This window comes from Tenrec ecaudatus, chromosome 4 (assembly GCF_050624435.1).
Source record: "Tenrec ecaudatus isolate mTenEca1 chromosome 4, mTenEca1.hap1, whole genome shotgun sequence".
NCBI classification, from domain to species: Eukaryota; Metazoa; Chordata; class Mammalia; order Afrosoricida; family Tenrecidae; genus Tenrec; species Tenrec ecaudatus.
The window spans coordinates 937,941-957,095 of record NC_134533.1 but is presented as its reverse complement, the minus strand read 5'-3'; the positions used below and the strand labels follow the sequence as shown (position 1 = coordinate 957,095).

Here is a 19,155-nt window from a genome sequence, read left to right as displayed (position 1 = left end):
TTGGCAGGCCACCTCTAGGACATAACCCAGGAGCTGCCCAGGGATGCCATCTCTCTGGCCAGCCAGGCCACCCACCAACCTGACTGCGGATTCCTCCCACTGCACCCTATAAAAGGAAGCCCTGGTATTGCTGTGGGTTAGGCACTGGGCTTCTAACCACAAGGCTGGCAGTCCAAACCCACCAGCTGCTCCTAAGGAGGAGGGTGAAGCTGTCTGTTCTGTAAAGATTTCCCGTTTCAGAAGACCTAAAGAAAAGTTCTAGTTCTATACATGGTTGCTGTGAGTCAGGACTAATTCAATGAAAGTGGTTTGCTTGTATACCCTAAAAACTCCCAGGTCAACTGCCCCCCACTCCCCACATTACTTGCCCCTCCTACCCAGAGTGGTCTTGGTCTCTGTCCTCTAGTCCCAAGCCTACCTCCTGCGTCACCCATTGACTCACTGAGGGGTCACCCTTATTCCTCCACACCAGCAGCTTTCTCACCTAGCCACTATGACTCCCCAAGAAGGGAGGGAGTCTGGGCCTGGTCCAGGGGAGAGGGTGCGCACCACTGGCTGTCGGGTGCCAGCCACTGTCCACCCCTTACTAAAGCAAAGCTCCGATAGCCTGCTCTGTCTGCCAGTCCTGTACCTGCACCAGGCCGGAGGCTTGGCCAGGAGCTCAGGGACCTCTCCCCGAGGGCCGCCCTCCCACTCCAGCTGATAAGGGGGTTCCCTACTTCCCTACAGGGGAGACGAAGGCAACCTCACGAAAAGGGAAAGAAAGCAGGGCACCTGTTTCCCCAGGTGCTGTGATGGAGCGGCCTGCTCCTCGGCCAGCATGGCATAGTCGCCCCTGGAGAGGGTTCTTCTCGCTCATAGTCTTTGTCATTCCCATGGTACAAAGGGGCAGGGTCGTGCAGGGTGGGCAGCTCCTCTTTCCTGGTGGGTCTGGGCAAGGGAAGGTGGGGAGCTGCTTCCAGGACTGTATGGTTCAGTTGTGAGTGAATAGCCTTCCTATGGTTGTACTGGAATGCCAGCATGGGACTGGTCACATTTGCCACCCTGCTGGGTATAAAAGGAACGTCTAGAAGCAGGAAAGGGCTCTTGGCACCATCAAAAAGAGTCAGGAGTGGACCCTGCGTGCTGAGCCTCCTCATTCCAGGAAGCAGGTGTGACAGCAGAGTGGTGGCGGCACCACCACATACTGGAGCAGGTGACAGAGTGGTGGCCGTACCAGCCCACCAAGAGTGAAGCTGAGTGCCGGCCGACCAGGACACTTGCCTGTGGAGTGAGGTGCTAGGTTTCGCTAAACTTGAGCTTTAGCAGAGTGGGTGCCCTTGGGCATTTATTGGCAACACTCAAAAGCTCTGTAACACTTCCTGAGCAGGGCACAGACCAAGGGGTCTCCTGCCTGTTGGCCAAGGACCAGAGAGAGGCCTGTCTCTGCCTGGGCAGAGCTGAGAAGAGGCCATCCTAAGCAAAGGACTATGTCTTTAATATTTCTGATCCTGAATTGTACCCTATGAACTTCCCGAATTAGCCCCCAAATCTTGAGTGTGGCCCTTGAGTTCTGTGTAGCTACTGGAGTGCATTACGGAAGCCAACTGAGAGGTGGCAGGGAGTCCTATGACGGGCACCTGGCTCAGGCTGGTGCAGGTAGGGGTGGAGGAGCAGCATGCTTGGGCTCCAGCTGATGAGCAGGGAGGGCTGCGGTCAGAGCCAGTGCGGATGGAGGTGGGATGGAATCGGCCAGGGCTGCAGAGGTTGGTGCTTCCCCCAACCACCCACCCACCCCCGCCCCGCCCCGCAGCCTCCCGTCACTCTCCAGCCCCGAAGCTGCATCAGAGGCGCAAACTGTTTGAACATCACACAGGGTGAAAGCAGGGTTCCTCTACCCACAGGGGGCCCCTGTGGCGCTCAGCCCCTTCCCCCCCCCCCACCCGCCATGCTATCAGAAGGGCACCCTCCAGCACAGCTTATCCCCTCCTGGCTTCACTCCTTGACATAATGAGCAGAGGGCCATACACTGCGCCAGCTGCACGGCTAGAATGGAAGCTGTGGGAGGGCGGGCATTTTGGCTTGTTTTGCTGACTGCACAAGGTGAGCGAGCACTCAGTAAACTTGAGAAAATAACCTTAAAACCAAAGGGAGGCACTTTACTGACGTCACTGTGCCAGACTGGTCACCACCGATATCCCTCCTTGGTTCTGAAGAGGCATGTGATGAAGCAGGCAAACATCCAGGCCTCCCGTGGGCCGTCTACTCACCAACAGGAAGGAGACCTGGAGAAGCTCCATTCTGAGGGAACCTGGGACGGGCGGGGTGTGTGTGTGTGTGTGTGTGTGTGTGTGTGATGAACACTGAGGGACTACAGCCATCGCCAGGCCACAGGACAGCAGGCTTCTGTGTCTACAGCCTTTTAGTTCCCGGGTTTGTAGCTCTGCCAAATGACATGCTGGTCACTGTCCTGCAAAGGGATTGGACAACGTGCTACACAAATGAGGCCTATAAAGCCCTAGTGATGGTGGGTCAATTACTAATCAGATTAGGTGAGGAGCTTACCCAGGAGACTGGTCAGATCATCATCTTGGGGAGAATAAAGAGTAGGCTTACAAAAACGCCAACCCCAGAGATTGAGGGGACACCTCACTAGCAGCAAGAAGGGTCAGGAGTAGATGGGGTACATCATTTAGACCAGGGGTCCTTCCACAGCCATCGTCCAAATCACTGCCATCCAATCAATTCTGGCTCAGAGGGACCCTACAGGATACAACAGAACCACCTGTTTAGGGTTCTGAAGCTGTAAACCTTTACAGGAGCAGGAAAGCCGCATCTTTGTCCCCAGTGGGTTTGAACTTCTGACGATGCAGTGAGCAGCCCAATGCAGACCCCTCTGCTGACCAGGGCTCAAGACCCTCTTAGAACTGAGAGAGAAGGTAAACAAGCGACCATCTAGCTCAGAAGCAACAAAGCCCGCAAGGAAGCAGCACACCAGCCTGTGCGATCACGAGATGTCGAAGGAATCAGGTATAAGGCATCATCAGAACAAAAAAACCTTACCATAGTGAATGAAGGGGGAAGTGCAGAGAGGAGACTCACCGCCCATTTGTCGGCCACTGGAGATCCCCTCGCAGAGGGGTCTAATGGAGGAGATGAGCCAGTCAGGGTGCGATGTAGCACCGATGAAAAATACAACTTTCCTCTAGTTCCTAAATGCTTCCTCCCCGCCCCCACCCACTATCATGATCCAAATTCTACTTTGCAAATCTGGCTAGACCAGAGGATGTACACTGGTACAGATAGGAACTGGAAACACAGGGAATCCAGGGTGGATGATCCCTTCAGTGGCGATACTGGGAGGGTGAAGGGAAGGAGGGTTGGAAAGGGGGACCCAATTACAAGGATCTACGTGACCTCCTCCCTGAGGGACAGGCAACAGAAAAGTAGAGATGTCGGACAGGGCAAGATATGACAAAATAATTATCAAGGGCTCATGAGGGACAGGGGAGCGGGGCAGGAGGGGTAAAATGAGGAGCTGATGCCAGGGGCTTAAGTGGAAGAGCAAATGTTTTGAGAATAATGAGGGCAATGAATGTACAAATGTGCTTTACACAATTGATGGAGGTATGGGTTATGATAAGAGTTGTATGAGCCCCTAATAAAACGATTAAAAAAATAACTGAGAGACGGTGACTGCTGAGGCAGCACTGCAGGGGCACACATGACAGCAGGGCACGAGGAGCTGGAAGCAGGAGAGCAGCCGAAGCAGTGGGCTCGCCCACTGACAGAGAAAGAACTGAGGGTCAGGCAGAAGCCTTGGGCAGAGCAGGCTCCTCGGGGACTTGTCAGAGGCGCTGCTAAGAGGTCACCTGGCTGTGTGCCCAAGAGCAATTCTGCTCCGAAGCCTCTGTCTGGCCTTGTCCCTATCACTTGTCACCTCCCTAAGCACCCCCACAACTGTGAGTTCTGGGTGGCCATTGCAACAGCTTATGAAGCCCAGCAGAGAGTCACGAGCGAGTGGGTGGGGCAGCTGGTCAGAGAACTGGGAAGGAAGTGGGGATGAGGTTTGGCTGGCTCAGCCTTCCTCACAGCTGGTCCTGGTTCCCCCCTCCTCCTGAGGCTGGAGGACCTGACAGTCACCACCTGGGGAGTGCCCCCTCTCCCACGTGGAGATCTAAGGGGCAGAGCAGAGGGGTAAATTTAGGGTCATTTGCTGGAGCTGTGACAGAACCCATTGGCCCTCTGCAGTCACCACCCTCTCCCTGTGCAGTCAGTCTTGCTTTTCCCAGTTACCCTTTCCCCTGAAGGCTCCTGCCAGGGTCACCTCCCCTGACCTGTCAGCAGGTCACCACTCCCTCCTCCTCAAGGGAGCATCTCGCCCCCATGGCCCCCGAGACCCCAGCCTGGAGCTCCCACCCCACGGTGTCTTGGGAGCAAGCACAGCAGTGCACTCCACATCCCAGGCTTCTGGGCCTTAGTCTCGCCTGTAAGACAGGAGAGACACGGTGGAGATGAAGACAGGTGAGCAGGTGGACCGCTGTGCCTGCAATCGTGCTGCTGCAGCTCTATGCACCTACGTGAGCGTCAGGTGCCCTCAAGGTCCCCTCAGGGCAAATATACGCAGGACCCCTCCCCCTCCTCCTCCTGCTCCACTCATGGGTAGAACGAATCCCAAAGAGCCGAGCATACATCATAAGAAGGCACTAAGTTGTGGGTTGCTGAACAATATCCAATCGAACACGCCATCTAGGCAGGTAACCCAGCACAGGCCACCACAGGCGCGGCCACAGAGGCCCTGCCTGCCCTCTCATGGGCACAAAGGGGGCTGGAGCACAGAGGACTAGAGGGGGTCATGCAGAAACAAGAATGCTAGGAAGCACTCTAGAATGTTCACTTCCTGGCCACCACTTAAGAGTAGCTGTTCAGCATCTTCTCAGGATCCTTCCCCACTTCTCCCTGGACGACTTCCTGGGTCCTGCATCAGCCCACCAGCAGGAGCATGACGAGGCCCTGTGCTGTCCCTCCGACCACGCTGGGGACCTCAAACATGGTCTCTGGAAGGACCAGCAACACAGGGTGTCTCTGGGGCCAACAGCAGCCAAAGCCTCTCTCTCAACCAGGGGCACCTGGGGCCCCACACTTTGTCCGGCCAGCAGGCCAGCACTGGCCTCCAGGGCACTGTACCCACCAGCCTGTGGCTCACACATGCCTCTTGACCTCAGCCCCCCCACCTGAGCCACCCCCACCCTGTGCCATCAGACGGGCAACGATCCCCATTTACACAAGAGGAGGAAGTCAGTCACTCCCACCCTCCACAGCACCCGCCCGGCCTAGCAGCACGGTCACCTAACTCCCACTGGAGGGTTTCCTCTCGGTGGGGCTGGGGGCAGCTGGTCCGAGAGACGAAGGGTGACTGGCCTATCTTGACAGCAGCCGGAGCCAGGCCAGAGAGGCAATGTGCCAACCCTGGGCAAAAAGCAAGTGTCCCTGAGCCCGTCCTCATTTTAGATGGCTCCTGCCATTGGAGGGGACACATAGAGCCTCCTGTCACTTCAAGTCCCATCATATTTTTACCAAATGTGACCACAGATTTGCAAAATGAACCTGTGGTTCTCAAAGTTTTCTGGGTTTGGGCTTTGGGAGGTGGGAGGCAGCCCGGCTCGCCACCAGGAAACCAGGAAGCCCAGCGTCTCTGCCCACAGCACCTACCACCCCCAGGAGCCTGTCATCCATCTGTCCAACTGTCTGTCCCCAAAGAGACCTCCTCCCCACCTCTCCTCTGCCCCCTGGACCCATCTAATGGGATTCGAGCATGAAGCCTAAGGCAAGCCATGGACTGACGACACCTCGCCAAGCAGAGCAGCCTGTGGGGCCTGGTGTGGTCTCACAGTGGGGACCAAGGAGGGCAGAGAGGAGCAGCAGTGTATAAGGGACACACACAGCCAGTAGGATGTGAGCTCCCACTGAGCAGAAAGGAGGGGAGGGGGTTGGTGCTGAGTCCCCTCTGGCTGGGGGTTCCTCTCATCACCACACCCTCCTTCGTTCACTTCCTAAATTTGTTTCTTGGGAACATAAATTATGCCCGAGTGCAAAAAGGCACCCTGCCAGTGAGCACTGTGCTCAGCAGTCAGCACTTCCACACAGCGCGGGAGCCCGAGGCCCAGCAGCCAGCCCAGCGCTCCCCGGGAACAGGAGCCTTTCCAGACACCTCGTCCTCTCCCTGGGTCCAGCTTCTGGCTCATCCCTGGAATTTTAGGAACAAATGACATTCCTTAAACTGCAGTCATGCCACAGGGCTGCCCAGCAGCAGCTGACTTCCACAAAGCCAAGAAGCCTGTCCCGATGCTGGATATGAACACAGCACTGCGTGGCGCTGGGCATCGAGAGGATGCTCCCAGGACCAGAGGGATTCGGGGCTTACCACCCCCACACAAGTTCCTTGAGAAATAACTGTATAGGGTCTCCAAGAAGGCAGGGCTCGGGATGGTACCTGATCCTCAAAGCAGACCATAATCCTCCTTCACTTAAGCCCCTGGTGGTGTTGCCATTGACTTCCAGTCTGGGGTCACCAGGCAGTTCCACCATCCCTTCGGCAGTGATCAGTGTTGCTGCACCAACAGCACAAGCAGAAATGTGCTCACTCAAGTCACGTGTGACCGTCCTTTGCTGACAGATCACATGTGAGCAAGCAAGCGAGTGCCAAAATAGCTGACTACCTAGCAAGTCAGTCGTCTCCTTGCCCAATCACAGCAGTTCTCCGCTCTTCCTGGAACCCGTTGCTTCCACAGAACCCAGCACGAGCAGCCATCTGGGTGGCCCTCGGGGAATGACGCTGAGTGAAAGGCATCAACCTCAAAAGGTCACCACCACACAAGATGATGCCACTCGAGTGCCAATGAAAACCTCACAACAGCAGGGGCAGCAACAGGTGACCAGTAGATAGAGTGCTGCGGGACCAGGTGGGCTCTAAAGGGGCTGCACGAGGGTGGGGCAGCAGCGGGTCTTGACTGCACTGGGGACGACACCAGGCTCCCCATAGAATGAGCAGCAAAGCACTCACTCAGGCAGACGTGCACGTGCGTGGAGCGTGGATGTGCACACGCACCGGGACACTGAGTAAGGGGTAAAGTGGAGGTGCAACTATGCTGGAAGGTGCTCGCATTGGGGGAAGCAAGGTGAAGGGTGCTGGAAACCCACTGCAAGCGAAATTATTTTTAAAGTGTTGCTGTTGTTAATAACTGAAGCTAAATAAGAGGTTTGGAGTTTTCTTTAAGCTAATTACTAGGGCAAGACAGGCCCCAAACTCACGCATGCCGAGCGTCCGTCAGTGGATGGTGAGCCCCTCAACTCAGCTCAGTCAAAAGGACAAGAGCTGTTGGCATGGAACCCAAGAGCCCAGAGACCTGGGCCCAAATAGCCCAATTCAAGCCCAGGAGCACCACGGTGGGGGTGGAGGGACACACAGGCAAGCAAACTGCTGTTGGGAAGGGGCGGAGGCAGCTTGGGCTCAAGGGCTCCGGCTCCACTGCCAGCAGGGCTTGAGAGGCGGGAAAGTCAGAAAGCAGTTGGAGCAGGTGAAAGGCATCCTGATGTCCAGGCAAAGCCTGCGCTCTGTCCCCACCTCTCCTCTCCCCTCCAGAGCTAGGGGAAAAAGGCTTTAGAGAGGGGGGCAGGGGCAGGGTCAAGCCCCGGGACAGAGCCTGGCTACTCCTGTGCCCTCACAGTGACTGGCACAGTGAGCACAAGGGAGGGGAAGCAGTTGGGTCTGCCTCGCTCTCCGGCTACCACCTGCCCAGGGTGCTCGGTTTGTCCACCCCTCTGCCTTCTCAGCAGCTGGACAAGCAGTCTCACAGTCCCTCCTAGAGAGCCATTCTCAGACTCCCTCGCCTACTGGCTTACAGGACCCACGTCACATGCCAGGAGACAACCAGGCCTTGCCTTGTGGTGCTTCATCTACAGGACACCAACTGCCGTGGCGGGGTGGGGCAGCACAAGTGACATCACCACGTGTTTCTGAGGAAAGGGACACACTGAGCAGAGACCTGGCTCCCACAGAGAGGGGCAGATGCCCCTCCAAGTACCTTCAGGTAGGAGCGCCTCATACACTGCGCTCGCTGCTGCACCAGTGGCTCGTCATGGTGCAATTGTACTCCCAGGGGACACCTATCTGTCTCGGAAGCCACTTCTGGTTACTGGCATCGTCGAGGGGTTAAAGCCACAGATGCTGCTGACCACCCTGGCAAGCCCAGGGCTGCCCAGCCCCCGTGGGCATGACTGCCAAGGGATGATGGAAGCCCCTGATGGGTTAAGGCTGCAAAGGGTCCTTGGGTGGTGTCACTCCAACTGAAAGGCTTGGTCTGAGTCCTTGGGGAAAAGGCCTGCAGACCTACTTCTGAGCATCAGCCCGAGAGAGGGCCCGAGGAGCACAGTTCCGCTGACGCTTGGGGTCCACACGAGTGGGCAGCAGCTATCAGCCTCTGGTCAAGGAGAGTCCCTAACTGGTAGCCTCGCCAGTGACCACACAGTAAGCGCACTCATGCACGCAGTTTCACCCTTCCAGCAACCCCTTTCGCTGACCAACACTAGGATTAACAAATAGGAAGTTGCCTGCTTGACCCGGGGGCTACCGGGCCTGGGTGGCTCCAGCTTCAGGGCAAGAAACAGCCATCTCTAACTTCATGGGTCACCGTGGCCCGAGCCAGGGCCAGCCTGGAGGTCCCAGGCACAGCAGGGGGTCATCAGGGTGCCTCACTAGGTACCTTCGACCTCGGTAACAAAAGTCACATGCCAGCTCACATGAAGCACAGGGGCGCGGTCAGGAACCATCAAGGAGGTGGAGGGTGTCCTGGGGCCCCCCTCCCACACCCAGCGTCCCCTCGGTTCATCGTAGATCATACCGGGTGTGGGGAGCCTTCTAGAAGCCGGTCACTGAGCGAGGGCAGCTCCCAGAGCCCAAAGCGTGGAGCAGCCTCGGCAGAATGACATCATACGAGACAGGACCCCCTTGGGGCAACCACGGGGAGAGGGCGCTGTCCGAGGGCGTCCCCACACATTTCCAGGCCCCCCCAGCTCGGCATGCCAAGCCTAAGCTCCCCCACCCACCCACCCCCGACTCGTACCCCCTCCTCCAAGTCTGCACGCCAGACCTCCACTCCCAAGCCAGGACCCCCGCCCCGGTCCGCGCCCGTGCCCCCAGAATCCCAGTTTCCTAACGCCCCCCGCACCCCATCCCGCGCCCCCTGCAGCCCAGCCCCTGCACCCGGTCGGCGTCCGCGGAGCCCCAGACCCCACTCCGTGGCCCGCGCCCCCTGTGCACCGGGCCTGCTCCCCGCGGGCCGCCCCGCCCCGCCCCGCCCCGCCCGCGGCCCCAGCCAGATCCCAGCCCGCAGGCCGCCGCGGCTCGGGCGCTCACAGTTGCGGATGTCGGAGATGAAGACCGCCAGGCCCCGCATCCCGTCCCCCTTCGACACGGCCGGCATCTTCGGGCCGGGGTGGCGGCCTCGGCTGGCGGGCCCGGGAGGAGTAGCGTGGGTCCCGGGGAGCGCGGGTCGCCGTCGCCGCCGTCACCTCGGCCGCCACAGCCGCCGCCGCCGCCCGAGGAGGTGCCGCCTCACAGGAGCCGCCTTAGCCTCTCGGCGGCGCCTTCTGGGCCGCGAGCACGCGCACGCATGCGGGCGCGGCGTCGGACGGCGGCCGGGGCGGGCGCCGCGTGGGGCTGCGTGCGCGCCGCCGTCGCGGGAGGCCACTAAAGGGAGGCGCGTGGGCGCCGCCTGGAGGCAGAGCGCCGCGAGCGTCGGAGCGCGCCGCCGAGCCCCGCGGGCTGCTGCTCCCTGCGCCCGGACTGGCAGCCTGCTTTCCTGCCCGGAGCTAGAGACCGCTCGCTCGGGCGAGAGTCCACAGGCGATCCGCGACGCGGAGCCCGGCGGCGACATGGCTTAGCGCTGGGCGGCTGACCGCAGGGTCGGCGGAGGGGGGACAAAGCTGAAGCTGACAGTCTCCGGAATCTACAGGGGCCGCCGCGAGTCGCCATAGGTTTTAAGGAGCTCTGGGTTGCATGTTGGGCTTCAAACTCGCCAGGCGGGGAAAGAGACAGTCCGCTTGCTCCCTTAACTATTCGCAGTCTAGGAAACCCGCATGGGCAGATCCACCGTGCCCTGTGGGCTGGCTGTGTATCCAAATCTTACTCAGTGACGGTGGGTTTTTAGCGAGGACATCTTCCTGCATGCCAGATCCACACTCTAAGGAGTTCCTTCCCTCCCCCCACCCCCTCCCCAACAGCCAGCATCAAAATCTGGTGGTGTAATGGGTTACAGTGAGTGCATTGGGCTGCCAGCTGCAAAGTCAGCAGTTTGAAACCACCAGCTACTTCAAGAGAGAAAAATGAGGCTCTCTACTCTTGGAAAGAGTCACCCCGTCTCAGAAGGCCACAGGGGCAGCTCTACCCTGTGCTATAGGGTCACTGAGTCAGTGAGTTTGGTTTGTGGGGTTTGGACGCTCTACACATCACACAGGGCCAGTCCCTTCCTCCACCCACTAAGAGCCTGCCACCTAATGAGGGAAGCCATGCCTGCCACCCTACCAGTTGCCAGAGGTCAAGGGCCCAGCCCTCAACCCTCCAGCCAGACCACTTTGCTTCTGGCATTCTGAGCAGGCGTACCCTGAGTTGAGTCCAGGTGCACAGTCCAGCAGTGACTAGAGGGTCACTCGGTGACCTGAGCTGGCCTGGCCAAGCACCACCTGCCCTTGGAGTCCATCCTGAAGACATTCCTGGGTTTGCCCATGACCAGTGCCACTCACTCTGCTCTGCCCTGTTCTTCGCCATGGCTCCCAGGCCCAGTGCAGCCCTGGCAAGGAGGGCCCTCCAGCGGGTGGGGACAGCACCAAGGGCCTAAGCCTGTGCTGACCTCCAGGAAGTCTGTCTGGATTGCATATAGCCCCTCCAAGCTCTCTTCTGTAGCAGCCGGATGGCTCCTCAGCAGGGCGGCCCCCGCCAGCCTATATCCTGAAATGACCCCAAGTAAGAACTAGACCTTTGTCCCTGCTGCAGCTCCCTTCCTCAGGCCCTGGTGAGACCACCGGGCAGAGGAGGGGTCAGGAGCACGGCTTGCCCTCCATCTGACCAACGCACAGTGGCTCTGGGTCTCCGGGGACCCCCCCCCCCACTCCTGAGGAACCTGGAACCCTGTGAGAACTGCTGGGGCTGCTGGGGTGGCCTCCAGGGGCCACCTTGTCTAGGACACCTGTGTGGGCCACAGACTTCCAAGACAGCCCCAAGGCCAGACCAGAACAGGGCTCCTGGAGGAAGGAGCAAGCTGGGAACTGGACCTGTGCCAAAATTCAGCCCTCCTGGTCGTGGCACTAAGGAGTCCTGGTGATGCAGTGATTCGGCACCGGGCTGCTAATCACAAAGTCAGCAGTTCAAAACCACCAGCCAGTCCTTGGGGTGAAGCTTTCTCCTCCCAGAAAGAGTTGCCATCTTGGAAGACCCCTGTCCCGCAGGGTCGGGTCCCTCTAAGCCAGCCTCGGTTTAAAGGCAGCAAGGCAGGAGAGGTCACGGCACAGTCCATGGGCTGGGGTGGGCCCGGAGTCCCTTTCTTGGACACATGGCCCCTGGGATCAAGGGCGTCAGGGCTCTGGAGGAACACACAAACCCCAGGCCCAAGAGCCCGAGAGGTCTTCCTGCCAGCCCGCGGTGTGGTGGAGACGTGCAGACCCTGCCTGAGTGACCCTGCTTCCTCCTGTCTCCTGCTCACGGCAGCCGGTCTTGGTTGCAACTGTGGCCCAGGACGACGGCCGGCCAGGGATGTGCTCCTGCAGAGGCCTGCAGACCAGGAAGCTTCCAAAAGAAGGGGACCCACACTTGAAAGCCAGGCCGTGAGTGGGGTGTAGCACCCCTTGGTTGCCCCCCGCATCACACTGTCATGCCTGGTTGAGTGGCATGCTTGGGGAAGTGGTGGTGGAGGAAGTGCGGGAGGAATTCAAAACCTCAGAGCTGGTGGAGTGTCATCTGGAACCATCCGGCCCCCGCCTCTGGCCCCTCACACAGCTGGCTCTGCAAGTTGGGAAACAGCCACCAAAGGAAAACGTGCCTCCCCTCCAGGCTGACGGGAAGGGCACCACCCAGAGAACGGGGCCCTCACGTGGGGCCATCCGGGAGGCTCTTTTCCTGAGGATGTCCCCTGCCAGCCTCTGCTGTCCCTTCCCCTCGCAGGGTGCTATCCCTGGGCTGGACATTCTGGTAAAAACATGGCTGGAAGGAGGTGCTCTGTGAGCCAAAGCCAGTTCCCCTCAAGGCCTCCAGAGTCCCCTTCAGAGACCAGGGAGCAGGGTCGGGCCAGTGAGTCTCCGCCCAAAGCCATGCCCAGTGGGCAGCTCAGCCACAAGAACCGGGCGAGCTGTGTGGACATGGGCAAACCCAAGAATGTCTGCTGACGGACTTCAAGGGCAGGTGGGGCCTCCAGCAATTCGGGCTCAGCCAGGACAGCTTGGGCCACCAAATGAACCTCTAGTCACTGCTGGACTGGCTACCCAGACCCAGTGTGGCCCTCATTAAACCTGCTCAGGATGTCAGAAGCCACATAAGATTCCACGTGGAGATCACCTGGCAGCCACCAGGAGGGAGACCCTGGCTCCAGCACAGCTCCACGTCTCCACCCCTCATCCATCCCGCGGCCTGGGCGGGGTTTCCTCACTGAAGGCCATCTTGGACCTGGGAGTGACACGCGCCTCCTCCACGCTGCGTGTCCATCATACACGCCTGCAGAAGCTGGTTCTGTTCACACCAGCTCGAGCCAAGGGGGCAAGCGGGTGCTCACGTCTTGGTGGCTGGGTCATTGGTTTAGCACGATGCCACCCACAGTGCAGTGGCTGACTGCTCAAACCAGGGGCCTCTGTCAGAGTCCTGGTGCTCCCCGTCGGGGTGTGAGTGACCTGCCGCCGGTCTCAGCCACACTCACCGGGGTAACAAGAACCTGTGTCCCCAAACAAGGTCACACTCCACATGTGCAGGCTCAGTGCTTCAGTTTCACGTGGGGCCCCTGATTCCATTTACACCAGGGGTTCCCCAAGGTCCAGCCCTCGCTGCTGCTGCTGCTGCTTCCGGTGAGCACTGCCAGGATGAGCTGGTGGGATGTAAATTAGCATCAGGAGAAATTCCCTCTCTGCTATGGAGTCGACGCTGACTCGTAGTGGCCCCCTAGAGCAGAGGAGAACTGCCCCTTTGGGTTTCTGAGACGAATCCTGACGGAGCTGACAGCCTCATCTCTCTCCCAAGGGCCAGCTGACAGCCTCATCTCTCTCCTAAGGGTCAGGGTGTTCCGACCCCCGACCCTGCAGGGCAGCAGCTCCGCACATAGACCCTGTGTGAGCAGACAGCCTCATCTTCGTTCTGGGGGAGAAACTGGTGGGTTTGAACTGCTGACCTTGGGGTTATCTTCATGTGTGGCCCCCAAGGCCACCACTGAGGTCCCGCTGACAAAGACGTGCTGACCAGGACCCCAGGCCCTTCAGTGCCACTAAGAAGGCCGCCGCTGTGTTACCGACTCCCCTAACCCTGCACTCCCTCAGCCACCAGGAGTCCTAAGGTGGGACAGGGCACTTGGAGCCCTGGTGGCATAGTGGCTCCATGTTCAAAACCACCAGCCCCCGCATGGCCACCTGTTCCTGTCGCCACAGCCTGGGACACCCAACGGGTCACTGTGAGTCAGCACCGACTTCATGACAGTTTCCCACGCAGGGTGCAGGGTGGGGGGCAGGCAGGAAGGGACTGTGCTGGCTCTGGAGTCTTTCCGGAAGCTCCCTGTGCTCTTGTTCGGGACTTGGCTGAACCCAGGGCCCATGGGGGCTCTCTCCAACCATGGGCTGGGAGTGGGGCAGATGCAGGAAGCCCTGACTTGGCTCCCTCATCCTGGCTTCCGGCCTGACGGCAGGAGTGCGGGGAAAGACAGGACGCAGTCAGCAGTAGTGGCCTGGGGCCTGCCCTCGGGGTGACCCCCACCCCTGCCAAGGCCCTCGGCTAACATAGGATGGAGTCACAGGGCTGCCGCTGCCAGGAAGGGGCCGCCATGGCTTGTGCTGACTCTCCAAACAAGGAGCCTCAGCAAGCCAACTCCCAGGAGGCCCACAATCACCAGGCGCCCACTGACCCAGAGTGTAGGGGGACGGGGCTGGGACCCTGGCAGGTCAGGGTGTGGGCAGAGGGCACTGGTCTGCAGGTGGCCCCGGAGCTCAGAGTGGGTGTGGAGCTGATGGAAGAGGGCTCTCTCTAGAGGCCCTCACCCTGTTTCTGTCTGTCCTCTATGCACCCCGCCAGACTGAGGGCAAGGAAGGAGTAGGAACCCCTGCCCCCAGCCCTGCCCTTCAGAGCCTCTGCCTCTGCCTCTGCCTCCTCCTGCCCTGCCTGTCTCCCTCCAGACTTCAAAAGGGAAGGCTGCTCAGGTGTCAGGAAAGGCTCAGCTGGCTCCTGGCCCGCGGCCTTGGATTGTCTCTCCCTTTGGCCTCTCCAGAGTCAACAAGCCTGTGTCAGTCCAGGTGGACGAGGGAAACAAACTCATAGACGTGCATATGTGTATAAGAAAGAGCTTTATAGGAAGGTGGGGTAGAAAGGGGGAACCGATCACAGGGATCTACATATAACCCCCTCCCTGGGGGGCAGACATCAGAAGAGTAGGTGAAGGGAGACGTCAGACAGTGTAAGACATGACAAAATAATAATAATTTATAAATTGTCAAGGGTTTGTGAGGGATGGAAGGCGGGAGGGAGGGGGGAAATGAGCTGATACTAAGGGCGCAAGTAGAGAGCAAAGGTTTTGAGAATGATGATGGCAATAAATGTACAAATGTGCTTGACACAATGGATGCATGTATGGATTCTGATAAGAGTTGTAGATGAGCCCCCAATAAAGTGATTTTTTAAAAGAACTTTATAGACAAGAGCAGTTGAATATTGACAAAACATCCCAGCCCAGTGCAGATCAAGTCCATAAGCCTGATATTAGCCCATATGTCCGATACCAATCTATAAAATCCTCTTCAGACTCACACATGCAATGACGCTGAATTCAGGAAGATCAAAGCCAGTGGGTGGGAGGTCTTGCAGATCTGGTGGGGTGGCATTGTAGCATCTCAGCACTGGCAGGGGTCTCTGCGGCTCCAGAGGCCAGGCTCCATCAGCCTCTCTCCACGGGTCTTCTCCACAGGGGTGTCTTGCAGGGAGTGAGCGGAGAGAGAGTGTGTCTCCCGCCTCCAAGGAGGAAGACAGGAGTCCCCAGAACCCTCAGGAGAAGGCCAGGCGCACACAGGCCTCATCCTTGTTGACAGGCTAGACTTCACTCCCACACTCTTCATCCTCAAATCGACACCAGATCAGGTAACTACCACAGAGTCCAAGCGTCTCACCCTCGCACTAAGGGGCAGCCTTTCATTACTAAGGGGTCCCCTCGTAATGTTTCACTTGTCCGGATCGGTGACAAAACCTTCTCAGATGTGTCCACAGCTCAGGCAATTAGAAGCTTAAGGCTGAAGAGCTGCTGCTTGTTCCAGAAATGCCAAGTACAGGGTGCCAGGTTCCCCGAGAGACTCAAGTGTTTTTGTGGGCGGTCGTTCAAAACCGGCCGCAGCAAAAGATGAGCAGGGAGCTGCCGGAGACTCGAGCTGGGCTCGGAAGAGGATGTCAGATGGGTTTGGGCTGAAAGCAGAGGATAGCAGAAAGCTATTTACTGTGTTTCATTGACTCTGCAAAGGCATTCGACTGGGTGGGTCAGAGAAACAACGAAGAGCCTTGAAAAGAAGGGGCATTCCAGAACATTCACTGTGCTCATGGGAACCTGTACTTGGACCAAGAGGCAGAACACTGGACAACTGTGAGGTTAAGATCAGCAAAGGTGAGGTGCGTTTCCGGTCCTTATTCAATGTGGTGCTGAGCAAATCACCCAAGCAACCGCACTACAAAAGCGGATGTGATGGGAGACCATGGACAGGGTACGATTCGAAATAACAGTAATATATAATTAATTGATCAAGGATTCACAGGGTGGGAGGGCGGGTGAGGGTGGGGGGAAAAGAGGAGCCCTTATACTAAGGGCTCAAGTAGAAAGTATTTTGGAAACAATGATGGCAACATATGTACAAATATGCCTGATCCAACGAATGTCTGGAATCAGAGCGGTAAGAGCCCCCAGTAAGGTGATTTTTGAAAAGCAGCAGCAGACATCGGGATTGGAGAAAGATTTATGCACAACATGCGCGAGGCAGATGGCACGGCCTTGCTCGCGGGAAGTGAGGAGGGCTTGGAGCACTTGCCGATGAAGGTCAAACTCTTCAGCTTCCACTCTGGATGGCAACTCAATGTCAAGAACCCTCACGTGCTCAGAACTGGACAGCACAGGCAGCAGGTGAGCGAGGAAGGGCTGTATTTCCTAATGAATGCTCCTGGAAGCAGCTGGCAAGAAGCCAATGATCAGGTGAGGAGGAGGGGCAGAGAGGGCAGGGAAAGGGGTGGGGGTGGGGTGGGGGAGTACACAAGGCATGGCATTGGGTGAATCTGCTGTACAAGAGTTCCTGGAAGTGTTGACGAGCAAAGATTCTTTGAGGACTGCGCTGCACCTGATCCCTCATTCCCTCATCTGCCTGTGCAAGAAGGTTAAGACCCAGGAAGAACTGATGCACTGGGATTACATTTTTGGCAATGAATACTGACTGTCTGGGAAGCAGTACAGCCAGAATGCTCTTTAGAAGCGTCTCGTGACCTTGGGACATGCCAGCAGAGGTCAGTACATGGAAAAAGTGACTGTCCTAGGTAAAGCAGAGGGGCGGGGGAAAGGAGGAAGGCCTTGCATAAGACAGACGGGCTCCGTGGCTGCATCAAGGGGATCAAATGTGTTCTGTTCTGTGGGGCACGGGTCACTAGGAGTTGAACGGACTCAACAATACCTGGCAACATCAGACCTCTTAAAACAAACAACCCAAACCCACTGCCACTGCGTCGACTCTGTCCCACAGCCGTGCTATACAGGGAGCCTGGGGCTCAGCAGATCTTCGTGGGAGCAGGCAGCCTCGTCTTTCTACCAGGGAGCAGCCGGTGGGTTTGAGCCACCAGCCTATTGGTAAACTGTCCAACACTCACCTGACGACGCCCCCAGGGCGCCTTGTCCCAGCATTCTCACTGCCATCGAGTGGGCGCCAACTCATAGCGACCCTACAGGACAGAAAACCCGCCCCTGTGAGTTTCCGAGACAACGGATCCTTGTAAGTATAGAAAGCCTCATCTTTCTCCCTTGAAGTGGCTGGTGGTTTCCAACCGCTGACCTTGCCGTTAGCAGCCCAATGTGTAACCACTAAAGCACCGGGGCTCCTTTTCAAACTCACTGCCATCGAGTCCTTCCATAGCCAGGGTGCAAGTGTCCCGTGGGCTTCTGGGACTGTCACTCTTTCAGAGGAGGAAGTCTCCTCTTTCTCCCACAGAGCAGCTGCTGGTTTCAAACTGCCAACCCTGTGGTTAGCAGCCCAACGCGCGTAACCCACGACACCCCAGGGCTCCTTTTAGCATCCCTCTCCTGCTAAAAGATGCATAACACCCACAGAGGTGATTTGCAATCCACTTAGCTGGAGCCAGTTCCTCTTGCCTGCAATTTCAGAGTCATCTGGAGAGGGCTCCGTCCCTGGAGAAGGCCATCATGCTTGGTAGAGTGGAGGGTCAGGGGAAGAGTGGTAGTTATATAATCATGTGTCATTTTTGAGAAGATTCAGAGTGAAGGGCTGGAGTCTAGACTGTCAATCAGGTCACAGCCAATGAGGCCTCTGTGTGGGCGTGGCCTTCTGAGGATTCTGGGAACTCACGGCGGGAGACACTCTCTCTGCTGACTTCCTGAGAGACATTGCAGCTGACAAGACACATGCTCTGAGCTGTAGAAGCCAAGTAGCGACCCCTGCCAGTGCTGGGATGCTTACAATGCCAGTGGATCCACAAGACTTCCTGTGGGGGTAGCCAGCCCCCGACAACTAATCACGGGTTCAGTAGGCACAATTGTACCGTTAAGCTCTCTGAAGACCATAGTGAAGTCATAGGGCGGTAGAGGAGGTAGAGCAGAGAGTAGCATGAAGGAGTCAGACACATTTCATGGGAGCGTGCTCACCTCAGCTCCTCTCGGTGGCACACGTGGCGGTGGGACGAGAGGGCAGGAGAGAGCTCTCGTGAGGTTTTATTTCTCACCAAAGCTTCTATCTCTTTGGGGGCATGCAAGCGCTCTGACTACAGATCACAATGTACTCATGAGAAGGGGCTGTAACACAGGCAATACAAGCAATAGGAGGGGATGACCTAGGGGTGTACCCGCAATAGTAAAGGGAGGGAATAGGGGTACATATGTGGCAAGATGGGTGGACCCTAGACTCAATTAGTGGCCTAAACTTAGTCATTGTTGAGTAGTCCTGGGCTTGCCCTCGGGCACTCCTTCAGGGAGCACTGTCAGAAGGGAGTGGCCGACTTAGAGTGAGGCGGACTGTACACTCTGGTTGCTCTTGAACCCCTGAGGGAGGATAGCCTCTGACCTACTTTCAATGACCTCCGAGTACACAGTCATCCACCATGTGTAGCAAGCAGCATCTTGGGTTTGGCATATATTTGGGGGAGACAACTTGGGAGAAATCTTTCTGTTTCCCACAACTTCTCACCAACTGGCCTATGATCTTCCTGCATTCAGTGTCATTGCATGTGTTTTGTGAGTCTGAAGAGGACTTTATAAATTAGTATCAGACATATGGGCTAATGTCAAACTGATGGACTTGATCTGGCCTGGCCTGGGATGTTTTCTCAATATTCAATTGCTCTTGTATCTAAAGCTCTTTCTTATATACACCTATGAGCGTCTATGAATTTGCTCCTCTAGTCCACCCGGACCGACACAAAGAGGAAGGGGTCCTCAATGAGACCGACTGACACAGTGATGGCAACAATGGACCCAGACATAGCAGCGGTCCTGCGGTGAGGGTGGTGCAGGACTGGCCTCCGTGTTTCCTTCTGTCTTCTACCAGGTCACTCGGACTCAAAGCTGATTGGATGGCACCTGACCCCCACAACGGGCCAGCTGGCAGGCTGACAGATTTGTCCTAATGACCTGACTGCGCCCCTGGGACCCTGCCCAGAGGGGTGGGTGCCCCGACTGCATTTTGTAACTC

General features: G+C 57.5%; 1 protein-coding gene across 2 annotated transcripts in view; it reads right to left on the bottom strand.

Moving 5' to 3' along the window:
• The window catches only part of AP2A2 (adaptor related protein complex 2 subunit alpha 2), a 51,318-nt gene extending 41,676 nt beyond the window's left edge, over positions 1 to 9,642 (bottom strand). For both annotated transcript variants that reach the window (XM_075545179.1, XM_075545180.1), the window contains exon 1: positions 9,395 to 9,642. In XM_075545179.1, coding sequence (XP_075401294.1) covers positions 9,395 to 9,461 — 67 coding nt within the window. In that variant the 5' untranslated portion in view covers positions 9,462 to 9,642. The remainder of the gene's footprint in view (positions 1 to 9,394) is intronic.
• Positions 9,643 to 19,155: the final 9,513 nt, after the last annotated feature.